This window comes from Empidonax traillii, unplaced genomic scaffold (assembly GCF_003031625.1).
Source record: "Empidonax traillii isolate 1590-97213 ecotype Southwest subspecies unplaced genomic scaffold, ASM303162v1 scaffold400:size839614, whole genome shotgun sequence".
Lineage (NCBI taxonomy): Eukaryota > Metazoa > Chordata > Aves > Passeriformes > Tyrannidae > Empidonax > Empidonax traillii.
In genome coordinates this window covers 511,362-539,332 of record NW_020955593.1, presented here as the reverse complement: position 1 = coordinate 539,332, position 27,971 = coordinate 511,362, and the positions used below count along the sequence as shown (strand labels likewise).

At 44.3% G+C, this 27,971-nt stretch overlaps 1 protein-coding gene across 3 annotated transcripts in view; it reads right to left on the bottom strand.

The window, feature by feature from the left end:
• GPC1 (glypican 1) overlaps positions 1-27,971 on the bottom strand; it is a 194,550-nt gene that overhangs the window by 74,997 nt on the left and 91,582 nt on the right. For 2 of the 3 annotated variants that reach the window (XM_027893644.1, XM_027893645.1), the window contains exon 2: positions 19,804-19,962. In XM_027893644.1, coding sequence (XP_027749445.1) covers positions 19,804-19,962 — 159 coding nt within the window. Of the gene's footprint in view, positions 1-19,803; positions 19,963-21,635; positions 21,655-27,971 lie in introns of those variants that run through there. The other variant, XM_027893646.1, reaches the window with a different exon arrangement.

Here is a 27,971-nt window from a genome sequence, read left to right as displayed (position 1 = left end):
AAAATGGACAGAGCCAGGAGGCTACAATACGGTATTTTCCTCCTTGTCTGTCAGCGTCTTACAAAGCAGGTGTATGTGGATAGGTTGGGCTAATTTGATAGAACTGTCTACTAAAATAACAGCTGATACTCAAAAGATGATCTGAAAAATACTATCCAACAAGGTTCATTCCCCACTGCTGCCCCCTCTTGCCCAGTATTACTGATCATCTCTTCCTCTCACCCCTCTCTGCTCAGGCACATTCCCCATCTCACTTGCACATCTCCTGGCTCCAGAACAGGTTGTTATTCTCTGGCAGGACATCCTCACACCCAAGATGGACAAAGGCCAGAACAAAACAGCAAGAAAAGCACTTCAACCTCTTCAGTGACATACTCGTCATGCAGGAATATCACAGCATGCTTCTCAGCTGGCAGAAGTCTAAACATACTCCCTGAAGTCAATACACAGGTCAGAAGTGCATCCTGCAGTCAATGAAGATGGCAAAGACACCAGCAGATGAAGGCAGTCAGCACAAGAAGAGAAAAAGATGAGGAGGCAACATCACACTAATTTCACAACAAAGAAGGGTGTTCTGAGAGCTAAACCAGAGAACTAATAAAACCTGACATATTTAAGTTGAAGATATTATCACAAAAAAACTAAATACTCCCCATGCATCAAGAAAATGAGCTTGAAAATGCAGTCACTGGTTGCGCCAGTAATTTATAATCTCTCAGCTGCTGAGATTGTGAACAGTGGCACTTTGTAATCTTATAGGGAAAGCAGCTCTACCGCCATCTGGTCATATATTTCTGGCCAAGATCATTTAGTGGAGCCTGTAATGAAAAAAGTTGCACATCCTCCTAAAAATCTGAATTATACTAGCTGTGCCACAGTGGCACTTTTGCTTTCAAGGAGAAGGACAGCTGTCATTCCTTGTCTCTGAAGATAGGGAGCACACTGCCTTGCTTAAGAGGCCCAATTTTCTTGGATCACCCTAAGTTATCTTACTCGTCTCTAGGAAGAGAGAGGCTCAAGTCCCTGTTAACATTTTTTGTTTGATTTTTGCTGACATATATACAGCACCTACTTTCTATACCCACTTTGCTAAGCTACTGTGAAGAAGGTGATATTTGGACCTTGACTCTAATCTGAAATGACGCCAGCTCTACAGCCCTGGCATAACACCAGTTTGAGAGAGGGGGCAGTTAAGCTCGTCATCTTCACCTCTCCTAACAAATGAGACATTTCATATTTTAGATATTACCTCAGCAACTTACTGCCAGCTTTAAATTGCTCTGTCATCTCAGATTAGCACTCATCATTCATGCTAATGTAAACTAAATGGTACCTCTTCTGAAATATGGGAAAAAATAAATGGGATTACAATGAGAGTTGCAGAGCATGAAATTTCTAATCCATGAGCAACTAATTGCTGCAGGTACTTCTCGGTACTTCCATCCACCGAGCCATCAATTTGAGCCCCTACATTTGCTATTATGTTATTTTAAGGTCAAATCTTGTTTGCCTCAAGCACACAACTACTCCCACTGGTTCCAGGGGCCTATTTGCAAAAGCAAAGATATACAACCTCAAATGAGCAGCAAAAGAGATACCACCACCAAACTGCCTACAGCAAAACCTACACACTCCCAGGACTCAAGGGCTACGAGCCTTCAAAACCACGTCCCGTCTAGACTCCTCCACCCGCTCACAAAGAAAAGCAGCAGCGGGGAGAATTATAGCCCAATACTCAGTGTGACAGGAAGGAAATAGCATTGGGAAATGCTTATTTTAATGACAGAAAAATATTTGCCAGGCTTGGGCTTAGCAGCAGTAGAAATGTTATTACTTTCCAAGCTGGAAGAGGAAATATTTCAAGGGCTATTTTTTGACACCTTCACTGTGGCTTGATTTCTGCATCTATTAAGAAAAAGTCTATATAGCCTGTGCTGTGGAAGCTTTGCAAATCTTTGCATAAAACTCCATTTTATAAGGCTATAGTGGGATAGTATTGTTTATAATTAACATCAGGCTGAAGAGCCACCAAAAGTGAATATATAAGAAAATATTAAAGTGCCCCTGTTTTGTTTCCAGAATTAACTGGAAATTCAATGTCTTCTTCATTTTATTATTTCTCAGAGTACATGGAAGCAAGGCAGAAAATTGTCCCACGAAGCACTGCTATATAAAGAGGCCTGACTGTGTACAGTTTCCTTCCTAATGCGTAAATTTGTCAGCCTTTTAACCCAATATATCCTTTAAAGGTTAGGAACATAGAAAGCTGTATTTCCCAGCAATTTGCAGTTTCATCTTCCCAGCATGCTTATGTTGAGTGAAATCCATTTAGAAATCCCATCACTGCATGCACTTCAAAGCCTAGGAAATGGCCTTTAATTGTCATTACTGTGCCTGTCTCAGGCCATCCTGAGCCTCCTTCAGATAAATGTCCATTGATTTTGGGGGAGTGCAGAGCACTGAGCAGTGATACCGGTGAGTACATCAGCCCTGTTACGCTGCCCTGAAATTAAGCAGAGTATAACCAATATTTCTGTGCTGTAAAGTTCCAGTAGCCCAGACAGTCCTGGGAAGTGCAGTGAGTGAATGGCTTTGACAGATCAGCTTTACAAACGTGGGATCATCTAGCTCTGGAAATTACCTCTCAGAGTTATGATGATGTACTTTAGCATCTCCCTCATTACGTGCAGGCAAGTTTTTAGTCTAATTTCTGGGTTCAGGGCTTTCTGAAAAGAAAGTCACTTATTTCATTTTGGAATAAAGAGAAATGAGAGGAAAGAAACGTGAGGCAAAGACATGTCTAGAAAAATGCTTCTTAACATGCATTTCTCCTGGCTGTTGCTTAATTCTCAGCTGCTCCTCTTGAATAGCACTCATAGCCAATCTCTGTTTTTAACATGTAATGTTATCTTTCCTGCTCCTTCCATGCATAATCAAGTGCACGCAAGGTACTTACGTGGCTGTTGTTACTCAAGGATGTGAGCACCTCCTTAGTCTATCTATCTTTGTAATACCTGTGGGAGCTGGGAAAGTCCTATTACAGTCTCAGGCTCAGATCAGAGATATTTAGGGGCCTGCCACTGAGATAAATGGGATTAGCTGCCCCATGGCTTTTCTGGCTCAGAGCCTTCACTATGTCCCTAAAATCACAAAGGACATCTGAAATGAAGCAGGGAACCCCTCTTAAGAGTATCACTGCTTAGGCTGGGGGGCTCATTTCTGGACCAGTTTTTCTGTTTTGATTTAGTCTTATGTTACTCAAGGATGAAGGTATTAGAGAAGGTAAAAATCACATCCTTATTCTCCTCTGTCTATGCATAGCAGAAAAGCTTTAAATACTGTTGGCATACACTGGCTGCAAGCACTTTGGTGTACTCTGCTTTACCCCAGCTCGGTTTTCTCCCTAAAGGCTCTGTGTAAAACTGCCAGAGTAACTACCAAATCTCTTACTTAGCTCAACACTCCTGACTTCTTTCCCTACAGAGCAGCAAATAGACTTTTACTGCCCTCTGCACCCGACTTCGTTCTGCAGAAGCACTGGTTCTTCTGCAGTTGTTTCTGTGAAGCAGAGTGTGATGAGGCGAGGGCTGGGCAGGTGTGCAGTGCCTGCACATCCCCTCCTTACCAGCATGGACACTTGGAAAGGAAATTTCCATCATTCCTGGGGGACTCCACCAGTTCCCCACCCAATTCTGAGCAAAAGACATACAAAACACACCTGCCACGTGCCCATATGGCACTACAGGAGCAGTGCAGCTCCTGCCCTCCACGCTCGGGCATTTGTCTAAACACACTCTGCTTACAAACATGGATATCTATTTCCAATGCCAAACTTCCCAAAAGCGAACAGTAAACCAGCGTAAACCAAGGTAACAATTTCATAATGAAACAAAAACTCACTGTGTCAAAGCTGGGCTTTACACAGGCACTTTTGGGTGGTCACATAGGCAGCTACAGGCCTGAACCTCTTGCCTTGGGTGGGTTACCATGAGCACCTGGGCCTGATGCAATGGCACTGTGACCTTTAGTGGCCAAATATCCACTCCAAACATGTGATTTTTTTTTCCTCTCCTGTCACTCAGCGGTTCACAGTAAGCCAAAAACACTGTTCCATCCTAACTGCCACAGGCACACTCCTTTGAATAAAGAAGCTACGGTATTTTCCACTTGCTCAAAGCAATTACCTCTTAAGATATGCGTTAGTTCAATCTTTCCAGGATTTAAATTAAGCCAAGTATTAAATCATCCAAAGCTAACTACCTGAACATTTTCAATGTCTTTCAGCATCTTAAAAACAGTCTTTGATGCTCGTTACTTTAAAGGCATAGAATTTTGTCTGGAAATTGACCACTTAAATTCCCTAAAGTGGAAGCTGAGAAAAAACATACTATCTATTTCCAGTCTCAAATTAATATTTTATTACTTAGTCCATACGTGAAAAGTGTCTTGAGACCGTTAGCTGGATTTTTATATTAATCTGAAGGATGTTAAAAACAGTGGATCTGTATTGGGCTAAGAAACACAACAACCATGTTTGCATGCGTGTTGAGGGTGGGAGGGATGAAGCTGAGAACTCCTGTAGGGATGAAGATGAGAACTGCCTCTATAAAGGATTATATCATGTTTTAGAGCTTGCACTGTTCACTTTGTCTCAGATATTAACATGCTAGCATGGCCGTGATGGTAGTCCCTCAGAGTATGAACACAGGTCTCGTTCATCAGATCAGCAATTCCTGTACATAAGAAATTACAAACTGTTCCTTGGATACTAGTTTTGCTAATCTGATAGTGTTGAAAACTAATTTTATTCCTAATAGGAGTTCAAAGTACAACTGCTTCCTTGGCCAAATTGCCTGTTTGCAGCAATCTGAAATAGAAGTGTTTTATCAGCTTAGCTTGACACAGTGAATTTCTATTATCAAAAGAAAAAGAACTCTCAGTATCTGATTTCAGGTTCCAAATTGTTTCAGCTCATTGTGACTCTCTGGAATTATGGAGAATATGTACTCTATTTTCAGTTTAAGACTGCTAAAAAATACCCTAAATCTGCAACTCCAGATGAATGTCTGGGTTTACATACTATGAGGACAGAACTCTAGTGAAATAATTAGCAAGATTTACTGCGGCGCTACGACTGCAGAAGAGACCTGACGAGATTTAAGTGTGCTGTTGGTGACTGCTTGCTTCCTGGTTTGCTTGGGAAGCTCCTGGTGCAGAACACAACAAATACCAAACAGTCCAGTTACTGGAGTGGAAGTGCTCAGTCAAGGCACTGCGACCCATCGCTCGGGTATGACCGGGAAGCATTTTGTCCTTACTGTGGTCTGTGGTTTGCACAGGTATTGCTGCTATCTCAAATGCCTGCCTTTTTAAAATATATTGCACTATAGAGACCTGCAAGTTTTACAAGAGCACAGATTTCAATCTTTATAGTCTTTAAAATAAAAATTAACCATCATTTTTTTTTTTTTTTAAATGGAAAAAGACCAAACCTAAACTGTGCCTGCTGACAGAGTTCTGTATATCACTCCTAGCTCCTTTGAATGTGTTTTTCATGTTGCAAATGGGATTGCTACTGATCAGGTTGTTTTCTCACGACCACATATCCCTCCTGTGTGCTCAGGAATATGCCTCTGAGGAGTCTGAGTGGAGGGTCTGCAGGTGTTACTGCTTACCAATTATTTATATATTCTCCTGGTGTTAAGCTACCCCCATCTTCAAAGGAGAGTCACCTTCCACAGAGATTCCCTCTGATCTGCAAATGTGGAGTGTGCATGGCAGCAAAATTCTCAGCCTTGATGCTCAGGAGGGACAGCCTGTTAAAACTCAGCCTTTCCAGATTTTTCGCCCCTACATCTCAAGGTGTTTTTTCACCTCATCCACACAGTGTCCACTTCAGTGGCCATGGAATTGCTGTGAAGCAATTTCAACAGCCTATGTATCAGATCCTTGCCACATGTTGTGTTTATTTAAAACGAAGGGAAGTTTTACACTCCATAAAAAGGGTCGTGGGACTAGGAGCATGTCTATTCATTTAGGAATGAAGAGCAGAGATACCAGGGAAAGAGCTGCTGTAAGGAAAGGCCGGTTTGTATCAATAGCCACTTCTTGGTGGTGCTAATCTCTGCCTTTTGCAGGGAGCAGTCAGAGATGCCCACCCCAAGGATGTCTGGTTGTGCCCTTTAGTGCAGCATGAGGCCTGCACCTTCTCCTCATCCCTGTGGCCCACCAGCTCCCATAAAGAACCTGGAGCAGCAGCAACCAGGATCACTGCCCTCTGGCACCACAGTCACTTATGGCCTTACACAGATCCCTTCTTCAATAAGTCTTGCCTCAATGCCTACCTCTGCTCTAATAAAGACCTCTACACCCACAGCTGTATTTCTGCTATCGCTGTTCACTCGGCAGTTGGGTTTGAGGAGCTGATTTCTCGGGATGATTCATATTCCACCCTTGGCTCACCCGGACACACTCCCTGAGGCAACTGTTACCTGGTGGTGAGTGCAGGTTTCTAAAGTGAGTGCAAGCCTTTCACGTTGCATGCTGGCTACATCCTCCTTTCCCTTTGAAGATGCCTGAGGCAGGTGCCAATGACAGTCTGCTGTGAACACATCCAGCAAAAGTGTCCCAAACCGCTGCTGCAGACACTGCCAGCTCCTCCAGAAACATTACTGATCTCAGCATTGCTGACTGAAGGGTTCCCAGGTCTGAGCCCACCCAGGCACTCCACCAGCCCTCAGAACGAGCCAAGAGAGTGGTCCCAAAGAGCTCAGAGAAGACTGTGACGTGCAGCTACTTCGTGGCAAGGACTGAGCCCGATAGGCTCACTCTGAGCTCAGTGACTGCAGACTCAAATAACTCATAATCGGATCCTGCAACTCATTTCTGTTTGCTCTGCTGGCCAAGGGTTTCTTTTCCTGTTTTACACACAGCAGACAAGGGCTTGTTCTATTTTCTTTGGCCCCGAGAGATAACATTTATATTTGTTACTGCATATTTAATTTTCTAACTTTCTTTCAGAATGATTGTCTGTCACAGCTATATTCCCCAGTGCAAACCTGAAAATCATTGGGCTGTGTCCTAACCCAGTTACATCAACTTATTCAGTGTCAAAACTTGGCTCAGTTTTACAGAAAAGGCTCTTCAGTGAGTCAGCTTCCTAGTAAATCTTCAGGGATGTTAATCCACAGGCAGATCCTACGCCTGTATGATACATATATGATGTTTCCCTTGGCTAGGAATAAAACAGAGCTGCTTCAGACACACTGTGCTTCTGCTGTATAAAATATCTCGATTAGCATTTCTTGTTTTGTTTTCAGAAAGAAAAGGAAATAACAATAGACTCCAAATCTCTTTCTCATTCACAGCCAAAGCTGGCCTGCATAATTAAAGGTAATTGTTAGCTTCCTAATAGCTTGGCATTTTGCACTGCACCTTCTAGAGAAGAGAAGAAGCCAGACAGAAGAACTATAGAATTGTGAATGTTCATGCAGCACTCTCAGTAGGCATTTGAATCTTGTATTTAAGCCAAAACAGTAAGTAATGCAGGCAGGAAGCACGGAGAGCAATTGCTTACTGGTGACCAAAGGTACGAAAGGTCAAACGTTTATTTCCTATGTTGCTCCTATGCATGCAATGCCCAGAATCTTTTAATTATATTTCACGGTCCTTTGAACTTGTACAAGGGCATAAAATATATTTATAGCTCACTTAAACTCTTAGTAATGAAACAGCCATCCTACGCAGGACCTCTGCTAATCAACTGAAGACTTTCTGTGCATTAACTTTAAAAATGCAAAAAAGCCCTTGTTCCTTCTCCAACAGAAATGCTTATCACAGTTTAAAGGCAACAACAAAGAAAAGTTATTTTTTTCTTAGGTAACAGTTTGAGCCTGTATCAGTTCACCTGTGATGTTTGAAGTACAATTTCCCTGGCAATGCACATTCATTATAACTGTTATTATAGCGTTGGAAGCTCTCAATCACACTGTGCCAAACACTGAAGAAACATATAATAAAGAGATCAACCCTCTCTAAAGCTTTTCCTGTCTAAATATGTCATTTTCTCTTCAAGACAACAACAAAAAAAAGGGGTAATCAAATAAAGAAGTCTTCAAAGATTTCACTTAATGAATCATACCTGATGCAAATTTCTGATGAGCAGACTGAAAAGCTCACAGTGTCATTATACACCTCATAGCAAACTCACCTGACTCATCTTACACCAATCCCCCATGACAGGGATCTGCTTTAATTTTCGGGAATTACTAGGGGACCACCTATCTGCCTTTGCTTTACTTTTCCCTTGAGGAGCTGCCAGGCCCTGGCACAATGGAATGGGCAGCAATGGTGGGGAAGGAGCCAGGGTGGCACCTCCTGGTGCAAGTGGGGCATTATGTTAGGTTTTAAAGACTGCAGTCAAGGCTGTCCTATAAGCGTAAAGCCAAATACCCTCATATTTAGGGAATGGAGAAGATTCAAGTTGCTGGTGAAACTTTAATTCAGCTCCCTGATGCACGTGCTTTATGATACAATCTTTAATTAGCCCATGAGGAAATTAATAATTGTGTACTGAGTGCAGGATTTGGCTGGTGTACAGTAAATTATGCTCCACACTACCCCACAAATGGTGATGATTCAGCAGACATCATCTATCATGTGCCCTGCAAGAGGCAAGGGCCCGTGAGAAAAAAAAATAGTGTAGTATCACATCATTGAAGAATGAATATCAATAGTTTTTTTATTTGTGTCAGAGAGGGAGGCACAAATTAAAACTGCACAAGAAACTCAGTTCTAGTCTTCCACATTCTCGCTTATTCAACATGGACTATGCAAACACGAAAATATTTAGTGTTCCTTATCTTTTTCAAACAGAAGCTGAACTGTACACCAGTTCAGGGACCTGATGATGACTGGTCAGGCACCACCAGGAAGGCAAATGCACCTGTAGCAAGCTTAACACGGCAAGGGGATGAGAGGAAAGCTGGGCTGGCTTAGCCCTGCCAGATCATCTCCAACCTGACTGAAAACTGGTTAACAGGGGATGCCAAATTCTGCAGAAATAAGAACAATTATGTTCCTTTCAAACAGCTCCTCAAAATGGACAAAACTCAGGTATGAAACAGCCACGATTATTCTGAGTGGAACAAATGCACACTGATGTGAAAAATACTGGCTGTGTGGGTACAGCCAACCACACAGACCTCCTGTTCACTTCCAAGTGTGAAGAATGAGAATTAGTCCATGCTCCTGCCTCTTGATGCCACCCAAAGCAGTCAGTGTTGGAAGAGTAGGAACCCTACCTCTCTACCTATGAGCCAAAATTGGAGAGCAAAGACACAGACAAGTCCTTATTTCCAACGAACCAAGACAAACAGGATGTTCCACTTCGGCCTCAGGTGTCACAAACAAAGCACAGAGCCAAAAAACTATTCTTGGCTATTTCCATCCAAGCCCTTGCCTCTTCCAGTGCCCAGAAGGGCAAGAGCAGAGCCACAGGCATGGATGGGTGCAGCAGAAGAAAGCCGAAATGCTGCTCTTGGAAAAGTAAATTCCAGCCGTTTCCTTCATGACAAGTTTACTACATGCTGCCACACAATACTTTTATTGGCATTCATTACTCCTTGAGGACTAATTTATTCATTTTTAGCAGCATTAAAACAGAGGCTGCATTTTACAAGGGAATTGCCCTACTGCTGGGGCTGTAGGAAGCTGCTCAATTAACTCCAGTGCACTAAAAGCTGAATCCAGACTTTTGATATTTATCTTGAATTGTAACAAACATTATATCCCCGAGCCTTGATTAACCCACAGGTTGATCCCCAGCTCACAGCTGTCCCCAGTTTTTGGGGAAGGATATTGAGGCTGTTGGGTTTGTTTATTTATTTTATCATTGCCACACAGTTGGGAACCTGCAGGGCAGAGACAGGCATCACTGGGTGCATTCCTTGCAAAACACTACTGGAAATGAAAAAACATAAGATCAAACTCCCCAGTACTCAGAGTAAGGCTGTTCCTTGTTTTTGTATCTGATTTCTCCTCCATTTGGAGCTTCCTTTCTGTTTAAGAACAGCTGGAGATCCACAATTTAGCATTCACATTTAACTAGATATTTGTGGCATTCCCAAGTCAATTTAGCAAGCTTGTTATTCTTGACATGTATATATACTACAATACTTATTCCCAACAACATCCATAAAGAACAGAGCAATTCCTGAAATTGGGGCTTGCCCCATTTCAACTGAAATACTCACACTTATCTACATACACACACACATATATACAAGTTTCTTTATATATTTGACCCTCTCCCTTAATCAGCATCTCCAAGCCACTGATTTTCCGTGAACTCATGTTCTTGGACTGTACTGCTCTGAAAAATATATAGCAGGTGTAGCAAACAATGTGGAAATGTATGTAGCCCTCTTGGAGATGCAACTGTGATAAATGGGAACAAGAGTTCCAGCATTACATGCAAAAACAAAGCTGGTAATCAATAAAAAGGTGCTTCAGAGGGAAAAAAATGAACCTTTATTTATTTTCTCGGCTAATGAACAGCCTCACTGGTTTTCTGCTGGGGCTCTCCTACAGGGTGCTCTCATGCTGGCCTTGGGGTGAAGTGTGTGCTGATGTTACCGCCTTGGTCAGCTGGAATCATTGCTGAGCAGTGTGGAACAACTTCTTGTAAAGGGTAGATCCTACTGGGATAGCAGCAGATTAGAAGGAGTTATTACTAAAGAGAAATCTTTAAAAGCCTCAATGACACGATCTTTTTTATATGTCCTCTCCTAAAGATCCCAGTAATTTTATTATCCCATCAATAAAGATCCCAGTAGTTGTACTTGGAGCTGAAGTAAAATTCATTGTGTATCCTACCCCTGGCTTCAGTGTCTCAAAGTACGTGACGTTGCACTCAGGTTTTGCAAAATCAGACCCCATGGAAGCTGGGGTTTCTGATTTCTGTTTCTTTTTACAGGGAAAAAAACTCAGCTCATTGGTGTCTTGGCCAAATCTGCAGGTTTCATGAGAATGACTTAACAGTACCCAATTTCTTTAGAAGTAGCAATGCACTGCTGGGTAAAATGAGAGTGTTTTTTCCCTCTAAACTGGCGTACTTCAGAAAATATAAGAAATAAAATCAAAATACCCCCACACTGCCTGGACAGGAAGTGAGGCACTGGAAAAAGCTCTGCACACATTACACCACGTTAACTGTGCTTTTAAATGCAAGAAACTGTATTGGCCTGAAGGGAGGAAGTTAAATGAGAATAGGAAAGGGAGGGAGAAGTGAAATGTCCTTAAGCAGCTACAGCAAATACAAAGGTGAAATGTTCATCAGCAAAAGTATTCAGCCTCTTTCTACCATAAAAAGGGATTATCTTTGAGTCTCCCTGCAGACAGGTCAATTCTCAGCCTATTTTCCATAGGCACCTTCAAGCTCCCACTGGTACTGCTGGTACTCATACTACACTCTGGAAGTCAGACCAGATCCTCTAATCACACAAGTTACCCAACACCAAAATACTCTTATATACCCTTGCCCCTATTTCCACAAGTTGTTTGCAGACCTTCCTTGTGATTTTGATCATTAGTTCCACTTTGGAAAGGGCCTCACACAAAAACCCACATGTACCAATGACCCAAGGAGCATTCAGAGCCAATGCCTATTCCCTCTTAGGCTGGGGGTGCTGAGAAACCCCTATATGGAAAGTTCTTGGCTGATAAACCGCTGGAAGACATGGAATGACACGATGTCTTCTGCTGGCTTACCAGAAGAGAATCACTGTGTTTTATGAACTAGAGGGACTTGTGGTACTCCTGCACTTTACCCACAGCCAAGGGACTTGAGCTCTGTTCCCACTTCTAGTACAAACATATTGTATGACCTTCGACTCATCTTTTCCCTCCATAGTCCACTCCCCCAAACCAGGTTTTTGGTTGGTTGGTTATTTTTGTTTTCAAACAAAGTCCTTGGATCACAGGTCCAGCTCAGACAGCCAGGACGCCCTGCAATACATTACAGTAAGAAGCAGCTTCCTGGCTCCATAGATATGCTACTTCAATGCCAATAACTAATAAAGCAGAATCAACAGTTTGCTGCAAGCATTTCTGGTGAGAGAGAACAAAGTACTTCTATCAGCTAAACGAGAACAGAAATGTTGAAGTACTCAAAATAACCCAAGCTCCTATGTCCAGACATGCCACATATTCCAGTAGCGTATTTTCAAGCTCGTTGTGAATCCTGATCTGTAAGCAAGGACAGCACCTTGCTGCTGGAGCCCTTCATGCTCCCAAATTACCACAGCATCTGGCTTGGAACAGAGATGGGATTCTTGGCAAACACCAAACCGAGGGGAATTCACCACCTCAAGAGCTGATTCAGAGCACCTACATTTCTTTGCAATAAGAGCAGCCCAGGAAATCCTAGCATTTTCCTTTTAGGAGAAACACTGAGCATCAGAGAGCTTAAGGGTGAAAACTGCTTCATGTGGAAACCAGTAAACCAGCTGGAAGATGGCTGAGCATAAAGTGGTTCAAAACATCGGCTGTTCTGCAGAGCCATGCAGAAAAACCTCAGCTGTTCCTCACCCATTCCCTCCTCCGACCTCCATCCAGCCACCTGGGGATAAGGCTCTGCAGCCACTGCAGGAAGCAGCCAGTGCTTTTGATAAAAGTTTGGCTGCTTGGCTGCTTGCTCCACGAGATCAGACGTTTTCAAAGAGATTCATGCAAAGTGTCCTGAATGTTAAAATAAACTCTGCCAACACTTTCTTCTGAAATGACTATCTGGACATCACCAATTTCTCAGAAAATATGCCTGTGTCATCCCATATCTTGGAAGAGCAGGTGCTTTCTTTTATGTCCCCAAGCAGATGCACATTTCACTGTTCTCTGAGCACTCAGAGGCAGCTTTTTTTGAGTGTGTGACAAAACACGGTGACAGCTGCTGAAAGTGAGATGCCTGATGTACCTTTTTTACCTAATCTGACTTCTGCAGGGATGAAGCAGCTCGACTCTTGGGGTGTGCAGGCCCTTGCAGGAGGCACCCCAGTGCACTGCTCCCATCCCAGCCACTGCAATGTTTTGTTCTCCTTTCTTTGAAAATAATAAAAAAGAGGAGAATATCGTGCCTATGCCATCTGTTAAGCAAAGCGCTGCACGTACATTGCAATATACCCTGCAGCACAGAGCGGAGACTGGCAGATTAAATGTGAAGAGAAGTGGCTGTAAGGGGAGAGAAAACTCCAGGTGCTGGAGCTGTTACAGGTGAGCCTAAGTGTTTGCTTCCCCCAGGCAGCTACCTGTCAGGATTAATCTTGCTGAGCCCAGGAATGTGCCTCAGTAGACACCGCACCCCATTCCAGGAACCCATAAATACCAAACCAGATGCTCAGCACCACACATGAAAGCACCTTCTTTCTTCAGACCATGATTGTAGTGGAAGGGGGAGTGTGACACACAGCCCAACTAGCATCAATCCTGCCTTGTTTTCTTAAGAAACAAGAAATGAAGCAAGCATGGGTGCTTGCTGCCTTCCTCCTATGGAGGTCTCCAAGGGAACCCACCTTACTTGTTTCTCTGTCCTTGATCTGCCTGGGACCCTGCTTTTTTATTTTAGGTTCAAGGAGGTTCTCTGTCTATACTACTCCCAAACCAACCTTAAGGGAAGGAAATCCATGGGAGCCAAAGGAACCATCTTTGATGGCCTCTTTTGTAAGTACTTTTGATAATTCATCCCAGAGGAAAAGCTGTGGGACAAATGGGCATCTTCTGAATGATTCTGCCCAAGCGCTGAGCAGGAGGGGCACAAAGCAATTAATGGTGCTTCAAGTAGCGCAGGTTTGCTGAAGAGGTTATCCCTGGCCTGTCAGAGAAATGCAGTGCAGGTGATGAACACTCAGTTAGCAAGAGCAATTGACTCCCAGGTTTCTTTGCCTCCTGTTCCTTTGTCACCTCACAAGGAAAAAAGATGGAAAAGCTTCCTGCTTTTCTCAACATCTTCCTGCCCTTAATTTCCCCCTCTACCTCAGTCTCCCTGACTCTACTAGCTTTTTGTTTTGGGACTGAAGTGTTCTAGGGCCTTTATCCATTTGGAAAAAAATGCTCAGTGAATAGGCACTGTTTCACAGCAGATGTTCAGTCAGGAGAGAACAGAAGGCCAATGTAAGACTGATGTTTGGAAAGGCAAACATCAGGTGAGCCATGGAAATCATCCTGATGCCCTATACCCAGAGGGGCAGCTGAGCCTGCCACCCATGGGGTGCTGGGACCACGGGTGCCTCCCATCTGCCCCAGGACATGCCGGAGGTCAGTGCTCTCCCACAGCACTGAGCCCCTGGCCAAGGCCACCAACTGAGGCCACACACCACAAATTCAAACAAGGGCAGAGCTCCAGTGCGGGGAGTTACCACAAAAAAGAGTGTTCCTGCCTAATTAGGGGTTTCTGGATCAAAAGCAGGACATTTGAAGTCCGAACTCAAACGCTTGACCCTAGGGAGTGGCCAGTGCCATGCCAGAGAGAGCAGGAGGCAGCCAGCTCATGGAGAGCAGGCTGGGACTGCTGGAGCAACACTGCTGACTCCAGAACTGCTCCCTTCCACCACCTCTGAAACAAAAGAATTTATTTCTAAACACAGCATTTCCATATTTTGAGGCATAACCAGTCCCCTCTTTCCTGTTTCTACATAAACAGTGTCTTTCAGACAACACCTTATTAACCAAACCCAAGCCGTGCCCCCAAGAAATACCCACAGCTGAGAGCAGTGCAGCAGGACACTGGAAGTGAGGAACAGTGATGTTGGGCAACACATTCGGGAACCCAGGCACTGCAGCCCCTGTGGCCCAGATAACCAAGGCTTTGGTCTTTTGTCAATCATTTGGTTCACAGTGAAGTCCCACATCTCTCAGAACACATCTTTTGGTGCATGGGCCACCAAATTCAGACACCTCAAAACGGCAGGTCAGCGGGGCTTGGTTCATGTTATCATCAGCTAAGGAAATACCGGCAAGGTTTAGATTCAGGTCTGGATTTTGTAGTCCAGAGCTCTTGCCTGCTGGTTTACTTCACAATCTCCTGATCAGCTTCCTTAAGCATCCACAGTATATGTGGATGTAAATAAAAATATGTATATATGTCTCTCTCTACAACAGCCCTTCTAGGAGCTGCAACCTCTGACAAAGACACATTTGGTTGAACTTTAAACAAGGGACATTTAGAAATCTCTAAAATTCAAACCATCAATGTGTAACAGCTTCTAGGACATTCCCTACCTTGTAACATTTAAAACAATGATTCATCTTCATAAGAAACATGTAACTGTCTGAAACTAACTCTCGAATACTGTTAATTATCTGCATGGTCTGTGTTTCAGCATATGCAGTTTCCAGCTACCAACACCGGACATTATGAAGGCTTTTACATGACATCAGCTTTCCAATGAGCAAATAAAACACATAATTTTTAATCTGCATTTAATTGCCACAGCTTAAAAATCACAGAATTTATGAGAGCTACAAATCATTTTTAGACTGTGCAGTGTGGACTAAAAGCCAAGGGTTTTGGTTTGGCTTGTTGATATTTCCTGAAAACATGAAACAATTCTGAAAGGACAGATTTCCTGGCTCTCAGCTAAAGGTCAGCAGTCACACAGGGACTGCTTGCTAAGTGCACCAAAAGGAAAGATTGGCACAACACTGCAGTATTATTAAAAAGTTATTTAAGTGAGGAAAAAGGGAGAAAAGAGAGAGACAGACAAGGATTAGACACTCAACAAGTGAGCTTTCACCAAGATTAGAAACACAGCCTTGTTCCTTGCTGCCTGTAGCCCCCCACTGCCACTCCAAGCATCATTTCTCTCTGCCAGCCGTGCAGCCCCAGCCCCTGCTGCCATCCCAGGCTGCACAGCCTCGGAACGTGACTGCTCTGACCAGCCATCACAAATCACCTCTCCAGCCTCTCCCACATGGTCCACAAGTTTTTTTTCCAGGCTCGTCTCTGCAACAGATTATGGAGGTACAAGTTTCATGGGGAAGGGCAGGAGTTCAAAAGTCTTATGACTTTGTGCAACACTGACATACAGTTGTGTGATGTGCAAAAAACCCTCATTTTCCCCAGAAGTCTCCCCCAAACCTGTGCAATGTCTATAACTTGCTCTCAGCACAATTCAAGAGCCCAAGCCCTGTTCTGGCTAGAGCCTGTTCTGCAGCCGGCAGAGGGGGCACAGGCAGCTTGCATCCATGTCCTGAACAATTCTTTGGACAAAGCTCCTTGTCAAAGTGTTTAACTTCACAATAACAGATACCAAAAATTTCCTGTCCACTGACCCGACACCAGTTTGAAAAGAAGCACATCCTGCAATTCATGTTGGGAACATTTTTAAAACAATATTTAGTATCAGTCTCAACAGAGACTGTCTCCCAGCTCCCTCGTAGACTCCCAATCTTGTTTTCATTTTTGTTGTTCCATTTTTCTTTTAAAGTATGGGGTATGTACAATTTTCCAGGCAAATAAGTGCCGACCAAAACCAACCAAGAAGCCTCCAGCAGGTCCCTGCTACAGACTGTGCTCCCAGGTAACTACACTGCCCCTCCCTGCCTGACCAAGAGCCCTGAGACGTCAGAATTAACACAGAATTTGTGCCTATAATGCTGCTAATGAAATACCACTACTCTGACCTCAACGTCCTCCCTAGCACTGACTTATCAAAAGCATATGCTCCCATCACTCATGGCCTCTGCTTCTGGTTCTTTCATTTCTTTTTTTAAATTAAAACCAATCAGCTGTAGAGCAAAATGCTACCTTTGCAGTTGAAAGGTTAAGATCAAGCTGATCACCACATGTGTAGCTTAAAATGGATGCCCCCAAATCCTGCTAACTACACTAATGTGAAACAAAACCCAAAATACACTACTAAGCAGCTAAGCAATACTGTAGCCTGTTAAACTTTAAATTTAGCCCTGGCAGATCCTGGAGGAAGGGCAGCCCAGAAGGCATGTGTCCTCTGCTGTGCAGAGAGAGCACTCAGCCTGCAGGATCCCACTCCACCTATCTCCCTTTTGAATAGATGGCCATACCTATCACATGCCATCTGTATTTCACACACATATTTTTGCTAAAAACACTTTGTATGAGGTAAAGGACACTCCTCTCTTGGCCACAAAGTGTTTGCTCCCAAAACAGTCAGTGAGATTGAAACAACAGACTAATTCCTTGCAATGGGACAACGCTGTAGCTCAGAGCAGAGGCACTCTGACGATTTAGGGCTTTACAGACCACAGCCTGCAAGGATGAATTATTCTCTAAAGCAAAATGTTGAACAGAGAACATTACTTCAGAGGCAGATTACTGTAGCCTTGCTATTTTCTATCTGGAGCTTCAGGGCAATTTACAAGTAGAGACTATTGCCCCGATCAGCAGAGAGATTACAGAAGCAAGATTTGCTGTGATGAATCCAAAAATAAGACAGCTCCAGGCCTAAAGTTCAATGTGCCACACCTGCTAGCACAGAGTATATGAATAATCTAATCTCCAGGTCACAAACACTATGAGAAAGGGTAGGACATCCCCATTCAATGGAGCCTCACCCCATCCTCTTAAGACCAAACAAAATCACTAACGTGAAGATAAGCTGTGCATTGATACCTCTGCAACCCCAAAACCTGTACTCTAAGCTGCTGCTAAGGAAATCCAGGAAACCCAGCCATCCACTGCCAGAAAGACTAGAAATCATCAATCTGACATTAAAAAAATCTTTGATTGAACAGCTCTAAACAGCACTACCTGCAAAAAGTCTTGTTAACTGTGAGATTAATAACATTTACTAGAAACTAGGAGGGTTTCTTCAGCATTGTTTAATGAGCTAAGGTGATTCCATTGCCCTATCACCAGAACTCCCTCAATTCTACACCATTTATGCAGTAGCTAAAAAAAAAAATAGTACTTCTACTTACAGGTAAAGTCATGCTTGAAACTGAGACACAATAAGATGATTTTTTTAATCATGTCTTGCATAAATTATAAACTCTATATTGATTGCAAGGATAGTCAGGCAAATTAAAAGGTGTAACGGGAGCAGGAGACATCTTCCTGGCCTTGAGGGCTCAAGTGAGGTTATTCCCGCTGCAAAACACCAATGATCTGTGCATCATGGTCTATTAAAATAACACTTCGCTTGTTGAACACTTACTTTGCTTGACTGTTAAAAGAAACTTGGGTATGCACCACTGAAATAAAGCTTTATTTTCATAAAATGCTGGGGAAGGAAAACAAAGGAATGATCTCACAGCCCTAACTCGCAGCTCAACACAAGCATCCCCCTTGGTTTTGCTTAGTATTGTTCTTATTTCTGTTATTACTCTTAATCCACCAAAACATCACACTCAGACTACACCAGTTCTTCACTAGGCAATTTCTGCTCATCAATATAATCCTTAAAGCTCCATCAAGTTTTGCACTCTCTTACATGACAGATGTAGAACTGTGTTCTATTGAGTGTCTGTGGCAAAAATAAAGAGCAGATATCCCAGCCAGTGCTGCAATAGGCAGAGGGAGAGGATGCCAAGGCTGGAGGATGTTCTGCGTTAACCCCTGCGAAGGTCTGGATTCCAGAGGTCAGTCAGTGAGCTGAGCAGAAGCTACATCAGGTCCCATTCAGACACCAGTCTGAGCAATCAGCATTGTAAGTCTCTTCTAAAAATCCTGATCATCACCTTTTAAAGCGGGTGAAAATCAATTAATTTTGAGCTTATAAAAGAATGCCTTTGCTCTGGTCAACCTTGGCCACACAGTCACAATGCCTTTTGCAGAGATGCACTGCCTTTTCTTTCTATTTAGTGTAAAAGCACTTCATCTTGGTTATCAGCTCCCTGAAGGTCAGGCTTATTTCTTTAGATCTATTATTTACTGCTTGAATTTCCAGTTCCACCTTTCTGGCTATTACAGCTTCTTTTCCCAACTCCTATTCTTTTCACGATAACTCCATGTGAGGACTGTTGATAAAGTTAGGAGAACCATGATTCTAAATGTCTGACCTTCTTCAAAATCTGATAATGGACACAGTTTCTGAATTATAGGTCATCTCAATTTTGCCAGTAAACCATTTATTTGCAGTGGCCTTCAGACCTCGAGGCTTACTGTGCACTGCAAAATGCATTCCTGAGGGAACAATAAGAGTAAGAGAGCCATCCTTAGCCTTTGCTTAGCACGTTAGGAGGGATACTACACTTTGGAGAGAATGTTTGTCCACAACATCTTATGCACCACAGTCTCCAAGACCTTCCCTGCTCTACAGCATTGCCTGATGTTTGTATGAAGCTGACAGTGATAAGCACCTAATGTGAACTAACCTCCTTTTCATTTGCAATCCACACGGAAAAGACAGGAAAAATCCATGTTTCCTTAAACTCTCACGACCTACTGAGACCTTTCCAGACACCTTCACCATACTGTCCAACTTACAGCCCAGGGTACAGTGCCAGGTTTTACATCAGTGCCTCAAATGTTACACTGCTGTTGTACGACCCGATCACACTGTGCTTGTAAAAGCTGTGTCGGTGCCAAGGTACACCTTCGCCTGCCAGCCTCCTTCAGTGGCTGCTCTGAAATGGAGTTCTCAAAATGGCCTGGTCTTACAAAAAAACACTGCCAAGAGGTACAACTCCTACTGAAGGTCAACACTTCGTGCAAACTGTTGAGCAAGACACAGAGAAAAGCGTGTCAAACGTGAACTCCTGACTCGAACAGCGCTTGGAAAACTAAGCAGTGACTGGATCCTGAGCGGGGGGAATCAAGCAGTTTTTACTTACTGTCAAAGCTCCTGTGCTGTGCTGTGAGTGTTGCCTGCACAGAGCGACCAGCCTCTTTCATCATGGCTTCAAATTCACTCCGGCTTTTGTTTGCAAAGTTCTCCTCCATCTCACTGGTGCAGCAGGTATAGCCTTGTGGGCAGATTCGCAGGTGCTCCCCTAAAATGAGAGAAAATGCAGTTTAATGGCCAAGTCTGGAACAGGAAGGATTTCACCCCAGAGAATCTCAGCTTAAAAATATCCCAGCTGCCTGGTAACCTGGATCTGCATCAGGCTTTTTTGTCAGATTTCCTCCCTTATTTGAGTTATCCTGCTTTAATATAGTGGTTGGTATCAAGGCAGGCACAAATTTTCTCACTGCTGGCTGTGAGGGAGGGAAAGCAAAGGAGAGAAAATTCATAAATGTGGCAAGGAGAAGGGAAATGTGTCTCCTGCTTAAAGTCTATCCTAGAATCCAGCTCCACCTAGAATCCCAGAAAACATGGAAGTCTGATTAAATGACATACTACCTGTCCCCATTAGACTTAGCATGTATATTAGAACAGCTGTTTGAAACTGCTTTGTCAAGAAAAAAATAAAAAACAACTCCAAAGTGCTCCCTGCCCTCCCAAATCTATCCTGGGAAGGCATTTTCCTAACCAGAGGTGAGACTAATGAGAAGTTTTCAAGAGACAGAGACATGCTGAATGCCAGGAATTTGGGTGACTAATTCCCCTCCACACAAATTGAAATTTTCAACGAAAAGTTTATCTTCCAGAGAGAGACAGAGAGAGACCACCCCAAAAAAGGTTGCTATGACAATCACTGTTTGAATATACCCTTTGCTATAAGGAAGGACAGAAAAGCTAAGAGGACTTGGCAGCCAAATTGAAAAATTCCCCAGTATGGAGCTCCTCCTGCCCTCTGCAATTTCTTTACTGTGGAGAAGCAAGCATTGGCATAGGCAGAGTCAGCAACATTGTAAAAATATTTGCTAAAATTCTTATGAGTCCTTACAAAGACACATCCACCTGCAAGCATACCCTACGTTTCTCCTTACCCAGCAACAGTAAGTCACTTGAATGAAATCAAACATTTATTTTTTTTAAAGAAAAAAATCCCCTTGTTCCAAGCATGCATTGGGATAAACCAATTACCAAGTAGTTACCATGCTTAATATAATTTGATTGGTACTGCCAATGATTTTGCTGGCACTCTTACAAGACTGCTGTCTTAATGTCATAGCTGAGCCTAAATATCTTTCAAATCATATTTTATCTTATGTGCCTGAAGAGCTTCAGATGCTGAAGTTTCCCATTAAAGTCCTTAGCTATTTCCCATGTAAATGGATGGTAAAGGGTCTCTGAAACTGGGCGTCCCACCCTTGTGAAAACCACGTCATCAGCAGCCTAGGAGCAATTTTGACAGGAGTGGTCTGTAGTTAATGTATTTTAGGCAGAAGCTGTTCAGGATGAGTTTGCATTTTGCTGGCCCTTGGATCCCTCATCAGAGACAAGCCCTGGAGCAACCTCTGCAGGGCACGGGGTGAGCCTACCCTTGGAGAACGGGTTATTGCGGGCATCTGCACTGCCAGAGCAGTCTTCCTGTCTAACATGACGGGAATTCACCAGCTTTTCAGGAGAAAAACTGCCATCATCAGCCTTGTGTTGTGCTTCCAGCTGAGAGGAGTGTCTGGGGGGGCAGTGCGTTCCATGGGTTGCCATCTCCCATGGGCCTCACTCCCTGTCCCCACACACCACTAGAGCAACAGTAAAAGCAGCAATTTGCTTCAGTATAAAAACTCAGATATAAGAGTCAAATATAAACATCATGTGGCTCAATGCCTGCCATACCAAATGCCAGTTCAGTTCTGGTGCTTGCCTAAGCCTCTCCTTCCCTCACGAACTAGATTGTTCTGAATCACTCCCTGGGCTCCTTTCTGTGAAGCTGCGTTTATCTCTGCAGCGTGAGGGCCACTGACGTGTGACAGACAGGCAGCAAAAGGGAGCTGTAATTTTTCGACAAGACAAGCCTTTGATTCCTGTCACAGCAAATTAAAAACTTTCTTCTTGTACAGCCTTTTCCATCCAATTTCTGCTGCCACAGGATTTCTGGCAAGGACAGGAGTTTTGTGGACAGCAGTTTTACTGTGGGATGCCCCCGTTCCATGAGGCCCTCAGTGCCCTCAGGAGAGAGAGAGGCCTTTTCAGTGCCTGGCCTCTTTGAAAAGCCAAGGAAAACAAGTAAATGGATCCCAAGGGATCCCAATGGTTCCCAAAAGTGCCTTTACCATCTCAGTCACTGGTGAATTTTGCTGCTGAGGTCCCATGCTATCGACAGAACCCAAGGGTGTGAGCACTCCTACTCCTCTGTGCGCCATTAGCCACCAGGGCTGATGCCTCAGACAGCCCTCTACATATATACTCTTTTGGGAAACTGAAACAAAGCAGTGGGAACCTGGAGAATCTCCCATCTCCTGGCCTGCAGACTGCAGGTCTCCTGCCTGAAACTGGGAGAGCAAACATGAACCTCCCCACAAAGGAGACACCGACACACTCATCAAAGCTGCCTGTCAGGCACGTTCCCTGCACAGGCTTTAGAAACCAAGGAAGGGGGAAAGTGTGGGTATTGCCCTCAGGAGGAGAGGACAGGGAGGAAGAGCCCTGTGCTGTGCCTGAGCTCCCTGACAGACACTGAGGAGCAGCAGCAGTGTGAGGCGTTAATTAAAATGTGACATGCCCAGACAGAACCCCCCGCACTCCCACCCCAGACAAGGCAGAGCGTGTTTCAGCAGGATGGCACCAGCCCAACACCTTGCTGTGTGAGCAGAGTCACCGCCAGCCAGCCAGCACTGCAGGACTGAGGGGAAAGGGGGCAGGGGAAAAAAGGGCAGAAAGCAAGGGAAAAGTCACATCTGTAGCTAAAATTGCTTAATTTTGCACAACGCTGTGAACTGAATATAAAATTTTTTCAACTGCTCAGAGCGGTTTCAGTCCCTTTTGAAGTAGCATTTATCTTCACTTTCTGCAGGTGTTTGCAAGGTACTCAGCAGGTGTTGGTGTGGTACTCAGCACCATTGCACTATCTCAGTGGGAAGCAAAGTTTTTATTATTTGTCTCTATAATTCCAACTCTGCACACACAGAACAGTCCTACAGCACTGTGAACACGCTTTGCTTTCTCTGCTTTTTAACCTGACCCATGCTGGAAACATTCACTATTATTATTTAACCTTTTTCTATTGACTCCAAAATAAATGCACTACAGACCATTTTTTTTTTCTCCTTATATTTCAAAGTCCTTTTGTTTGCCAACTAGCCATTAGACCATTGCTGAAGCTGCACTATAAATATCTCTGGGTTCCCTTGGAAGGAGACTCTGTGTAGATACCTGTGGAGAGTCAGAGGTGTTTTATGAGTAAATCTCCATGATACAGTGTGTGTTCTCTCTCTGCTGCTGTGTCACAGAAATTCTGCCTGTATACAGCTGGCCTGTTGTTCACCACTTGCTGGAGAAAGCTCATGCTCCCAGCTCCTGGAAGAGCTTTACAGAAAGCAAGTGGGCACAGCAGAAGCCAAACTGACAACAAAGTGATGGCTGCTGAAATCTCCTTGAAGATAATGGATACACTCCCAGCAACTCAGGCCAACTCTATGTCAGGCCCAAAGAGATTTACACCATCCCATGGGTCTGTAACTGAAAACCAACCATCTCTCCCCAGCCCTTGACTTGTAACCTCGCAGCTGAGCGGGTCTGGCAGTGGAACATGGAGGTGCACAAGGTGCACTTGATGGCTCAGCTAACACCAGCTGCCCTAAGCACTCTGGATTTAAGACACACTTGTAAGTAAAAGAAGGTGCACTTTGAGATGTTCGATTTCCCTTCCAAAAACTATTAACTTGCCCAAGCTTTGGACAGTCACAACGTGTGGTTCAACCTGGGTCTCCCTGAAAAAGCCAGCTCTCCTGCAAAGGCTGCTGAAGCTGGGGTGGGATGTAACCCACCGACTTCATGGTCCCTTGGACACAGAAACAGGGTAGAGCATGCATGAAAACAGCATCAAACAAATACCTTGTTTATGATTAACTGCCCTAGAGTGGAAAGGAATAGGCAGGAGGCTGATGACGACAAAATATCACACTCCCTGGCTACGGGCTTGGATTGTCCTTCAGATACCCTCTCAGCTGGCTGGGTTAGCAGATCATTTGGGCTATCAAATTCATTACTGCACTTGAGAGTGCTGAATATTAAATCACTTGACAACTTCCCACTTGGGGACGGAGCCAGGCTGCTTCGTAACAGGGTCCCTGCAGAGGGAATAGCCCTGCCTGCAGCCACCACTACCACGAGTTGGTGAGACAGGGCTCAAGCTCCCTGCTTCTTCCCCTGGGTGCTCTGACCTCACTGGCCTGGCCCACGCAGGCTCCCCTCAGCCCTGGGCCTGCCTGACATGGGCTGTGTGGTGGAACACACCAGAGCAGCAGGATCTCAGCTCACTGTGTTCAGAAAAGCTCTCCAGCTGTTCACTGCTCCTGCACTGCACCCCACCACGAGGCTCCGTAGCCTCGAAAACAAGACAGAAGGGCAGTCCCAGGGGTGTGAAATGCAATACCGAGAGAAGAATCCTAGGCTCCTTTAACCATGTAAATTTCTATCCCTCTCACAGGATGTTGGAGATTGAATTAATTACAATGTTTGCAGAAGGTTTGGGGTTATTTGGATGTGTCAGAGTATCTAAATGCAAATTATTACAAAATTACTCCCTCCCAGAGGTTAATTTATTTCAGGCTGTGATAAATCCATCATAGTTCTTCCCTCGTATTTGTAACCCTCCTCCCACTTACTCTCCAAACTGCTCCAACAACTCACCTCATGCTCCTAGCCTCAGTTCAGCCCCCTCCCAACCCCCATGCCAGGACAGCTCCAGCCCAAACTCCCTCTTCAAGGGTTTCTGGTTGGACATCTCTCAGGCATCAGGCTTGCTGAAGATGCCCCTGCCAGACATGGCAGGGACACCAGGACACAGCCCCTGGCCAGGTGCAGCCAATAAGCCTGAGAGCACCTGGCAGCCGAGAAGCTCCACTCCCCTCCTACTGTCCCTCGTAGGCACTATGGTCTGTTGGCCTCTCCCTCTTCACACCTAAATCTCATCCAGGCTAATGAGCATCACAGCTGGGAACTGAGGACAAACTAGCATAATTTAGACCATGGGTTTTCTTTCTATTTCTTTTTTTTTTCTTCTTTTCTTCTTTTTTTTTTTCCCCCCACCATGTCCGAGTGTCTGCAGCTGATGCAAAACAAGCCTGGAGGTGGTACAGGTGTTAAAAATAACTTTCAAAGAGGTAGTGCAACAAAAGTAAATCCCTTTCCTTATGCCTTACAGCTTTTCCTGCTTCAGGTGTTCCTGTTCCCATCTCTCTTGAAATAATACATCTTTAAAGAAAACACGATTTAGCATGTGCTGATAAGTAATTGACAGCACAGCCAGCACTAGTACCACGATGCTACCCTGAATCCCAGTCAGATAACTCCTAAGAGGAAACAAGCATGCCCAAAAATATTCAGTCTAGGAGACAGTCCTGACTGACCATCCTAGGAAGAGCTCTTCATGCCTTTTTCATTCTAGATGCACTGAGAAACATCAGCTGGTAAGCTGTTTCCAAACACCTACACCCTGTAAGGTGTCCAGGCATGAAGGTGTTCTCCTGTAGTAGCTGCTAACATCAAACTGAACCATAGACCAGACTGCTCTATTTAGGAGAGGGCAAATCAGTTATTTTGCCATATTGCAAAGGCAGATGTTAGCTGTGCAGCCTGTTTCTTTAATTTGTAGTCAGCTGTCGGCAAAATACAATATCTTCTATTTTATGATTGTGTATTAAGAGTATCGTCATTTTTGGCTTTGGTTTGCACACAACGTCAGGGGAGTCATAGCAGGCCTGAATATCAAGTATTGTACAGCAAATCTTTACACTGTGATCCAATGCACTGAACCGTGTCTGGCCCTGGTCTCGGTGATATCACGGGTTGAGGATCTGCCTGGTGGGGCAAGGCTGTGGGCTGGCCCAGACACTGGGGTCAGAATATGGCCATGAGGGAGGGCTGTGCTCAAGTGAAGTCCTGATTTTCCTGCACTTCCATATGCAGAAGCAATCTCAGGATGAGAAGCAGAGGTGGGCAGGGTGTAGCTGGGAACTAGCCCTGCCATGGACTCGGGACATCTCAGATGAGCTGGACTTGGAGCTAATTCAGCAGGAGAAGCTATCTGCTTCACCAGCGCCCTGAAGGAATCACTCATGGACCTCAGTGCTATGTGGCAAGACCCACGTTAATCTCAGCCTGCCTAAGGCCAGAAGAGAGTAGTGTCAGAGCTCACATATGTGCAGGACTGTGGGGAAGAGGCAGGCACTGTCTCACCTCCTGCATCCACACCCATGACCCCATGCACATCCCTGCTCTCTCCCAGCCTCAGTAAGATGAGAGGGATTTGGTTAGCACAATCAACCCCTATCTCTCTTGGCTGCTGCTGAGGGAGTAGCTGGGTATCTCAGGGGACTGATAACAAGGGCATGAAGGCTTTTCAAATTGCACACCACAGGTCTGAATTTGTCCCATGTCAGCAGCTTTTATAATGCCTTACCATCTGAGGGCTGATCAAATAGCTTGTGCTATCTGAGATGAACTAATGTTTTTGTTCCAGATAAAGAAAACAAGCACTAGGTTCCACATCAGTGATAAAAACAGCAAACTGGAAAAAATAGCTGGATAATATGCTTACACTGTTAAAGCAATGCACGTGTTTAAGATGAGACAATAGCAAAACATTAAATGCTTGTTCCCACAACTCATCATTCAGACCAGGATTATACCAACAGAAGTGAACAACCAAGAGCAGATAATCCATAAGATTTGTTCTTTCCACTCCTTATCTTTCTACTCCTACCAGGACTTAATAAACTATCAAAATACTGTTAACCAAATAAGACAACTTAATCTGGCTACTGCACGGAGTTGGCTCCCTACCAGGTTAGTGCTGTTCCATAATTGCATTACAGTGAAAACCTGACACAGTGAATAAATACAGGTACTTCTGAGAAATGCCACAACTGGCATCCTCAGAGCGGAAACCCCCTGATGGGAGGGAGAGCTTTGGGACTGCACCAATTCTCACCAACACAGGCCGCTCAAGTCTGGATCCCAGGGAACCAGGCGGGAGGGTGGGAAGGAGGTTGAACAGCAATTTCCTCTGTGTTTGCTCTGTTCGTGTGTCAAAATACTTCAGGCTCCAAGGCTGTCAGCTCAGTGTCAAGCTCACACTGGAAGTGTGGTATCAATTTGTTTAATCCTAGACCCTGATGTCAGAGGAATTTATAAGGCAGGCAAACATGGGCAAAAAAAAGTTAATTAACAGAAGAGAAAGAGCCACCTCCGTGTCCTGGAAAAGTACTAAGCACAGAATAGATAAGAGTGCCTTCAGAAATGACAGTCTGAAAATCCTAATGTCATCTGTGTATGTTACAGTGGCAAACTGCCCAGAGGAAGGGAACAGAGAAAATGTCACAAGTGCTGACAACAGACATGATTCTTACTGAAAAGCTCTGCATGAAAGCACTTCACCCACACATTGCTCCTTTGGGTTTTGGGACTGTCTTTCTGAACGAAGCAGAACACCCCTTCCCATTACTCCACTCCCCAAGTTTCTCTCAGGACCTGGATTTGTCCTTAGCTACATGGCCTGACTATGCCTCTGACTCTGAGCTGTGCACACGCAGCAGGAATCAGTACAGGGTGCAGCAATCCAAGCCTGTGTTTAAGGACAAAGTAGCAAATGCTTTACGATTTGCAGTAGAAAACACCTTTTTCAGCGGTTGAGAGAGGAATGAAAGAACAAGGGCCAAATCCACATGCACCACAAGCAAGGAAGGACCTCAAGCTAACAGAACTGACTGAACATACCGAATCCAATACTCCTGGGATCCTCTCCGGGGCACCAAACCCACCACAGGGAAGCTCCTGAGCAGGTCTGCTCCAGGAAAGGAGCCCTGTTAAAGGCATCAATTCGGAGCCAGGACATGGCCTACCATTATCACTCTCCAAATAAATTAATCCTGAAAGAAGCTTTCAGTTCAGACTAGACCAGTTGCAAGGATAATGGAGAAACACACAGGGTGTAACACTGCTACACTCTTT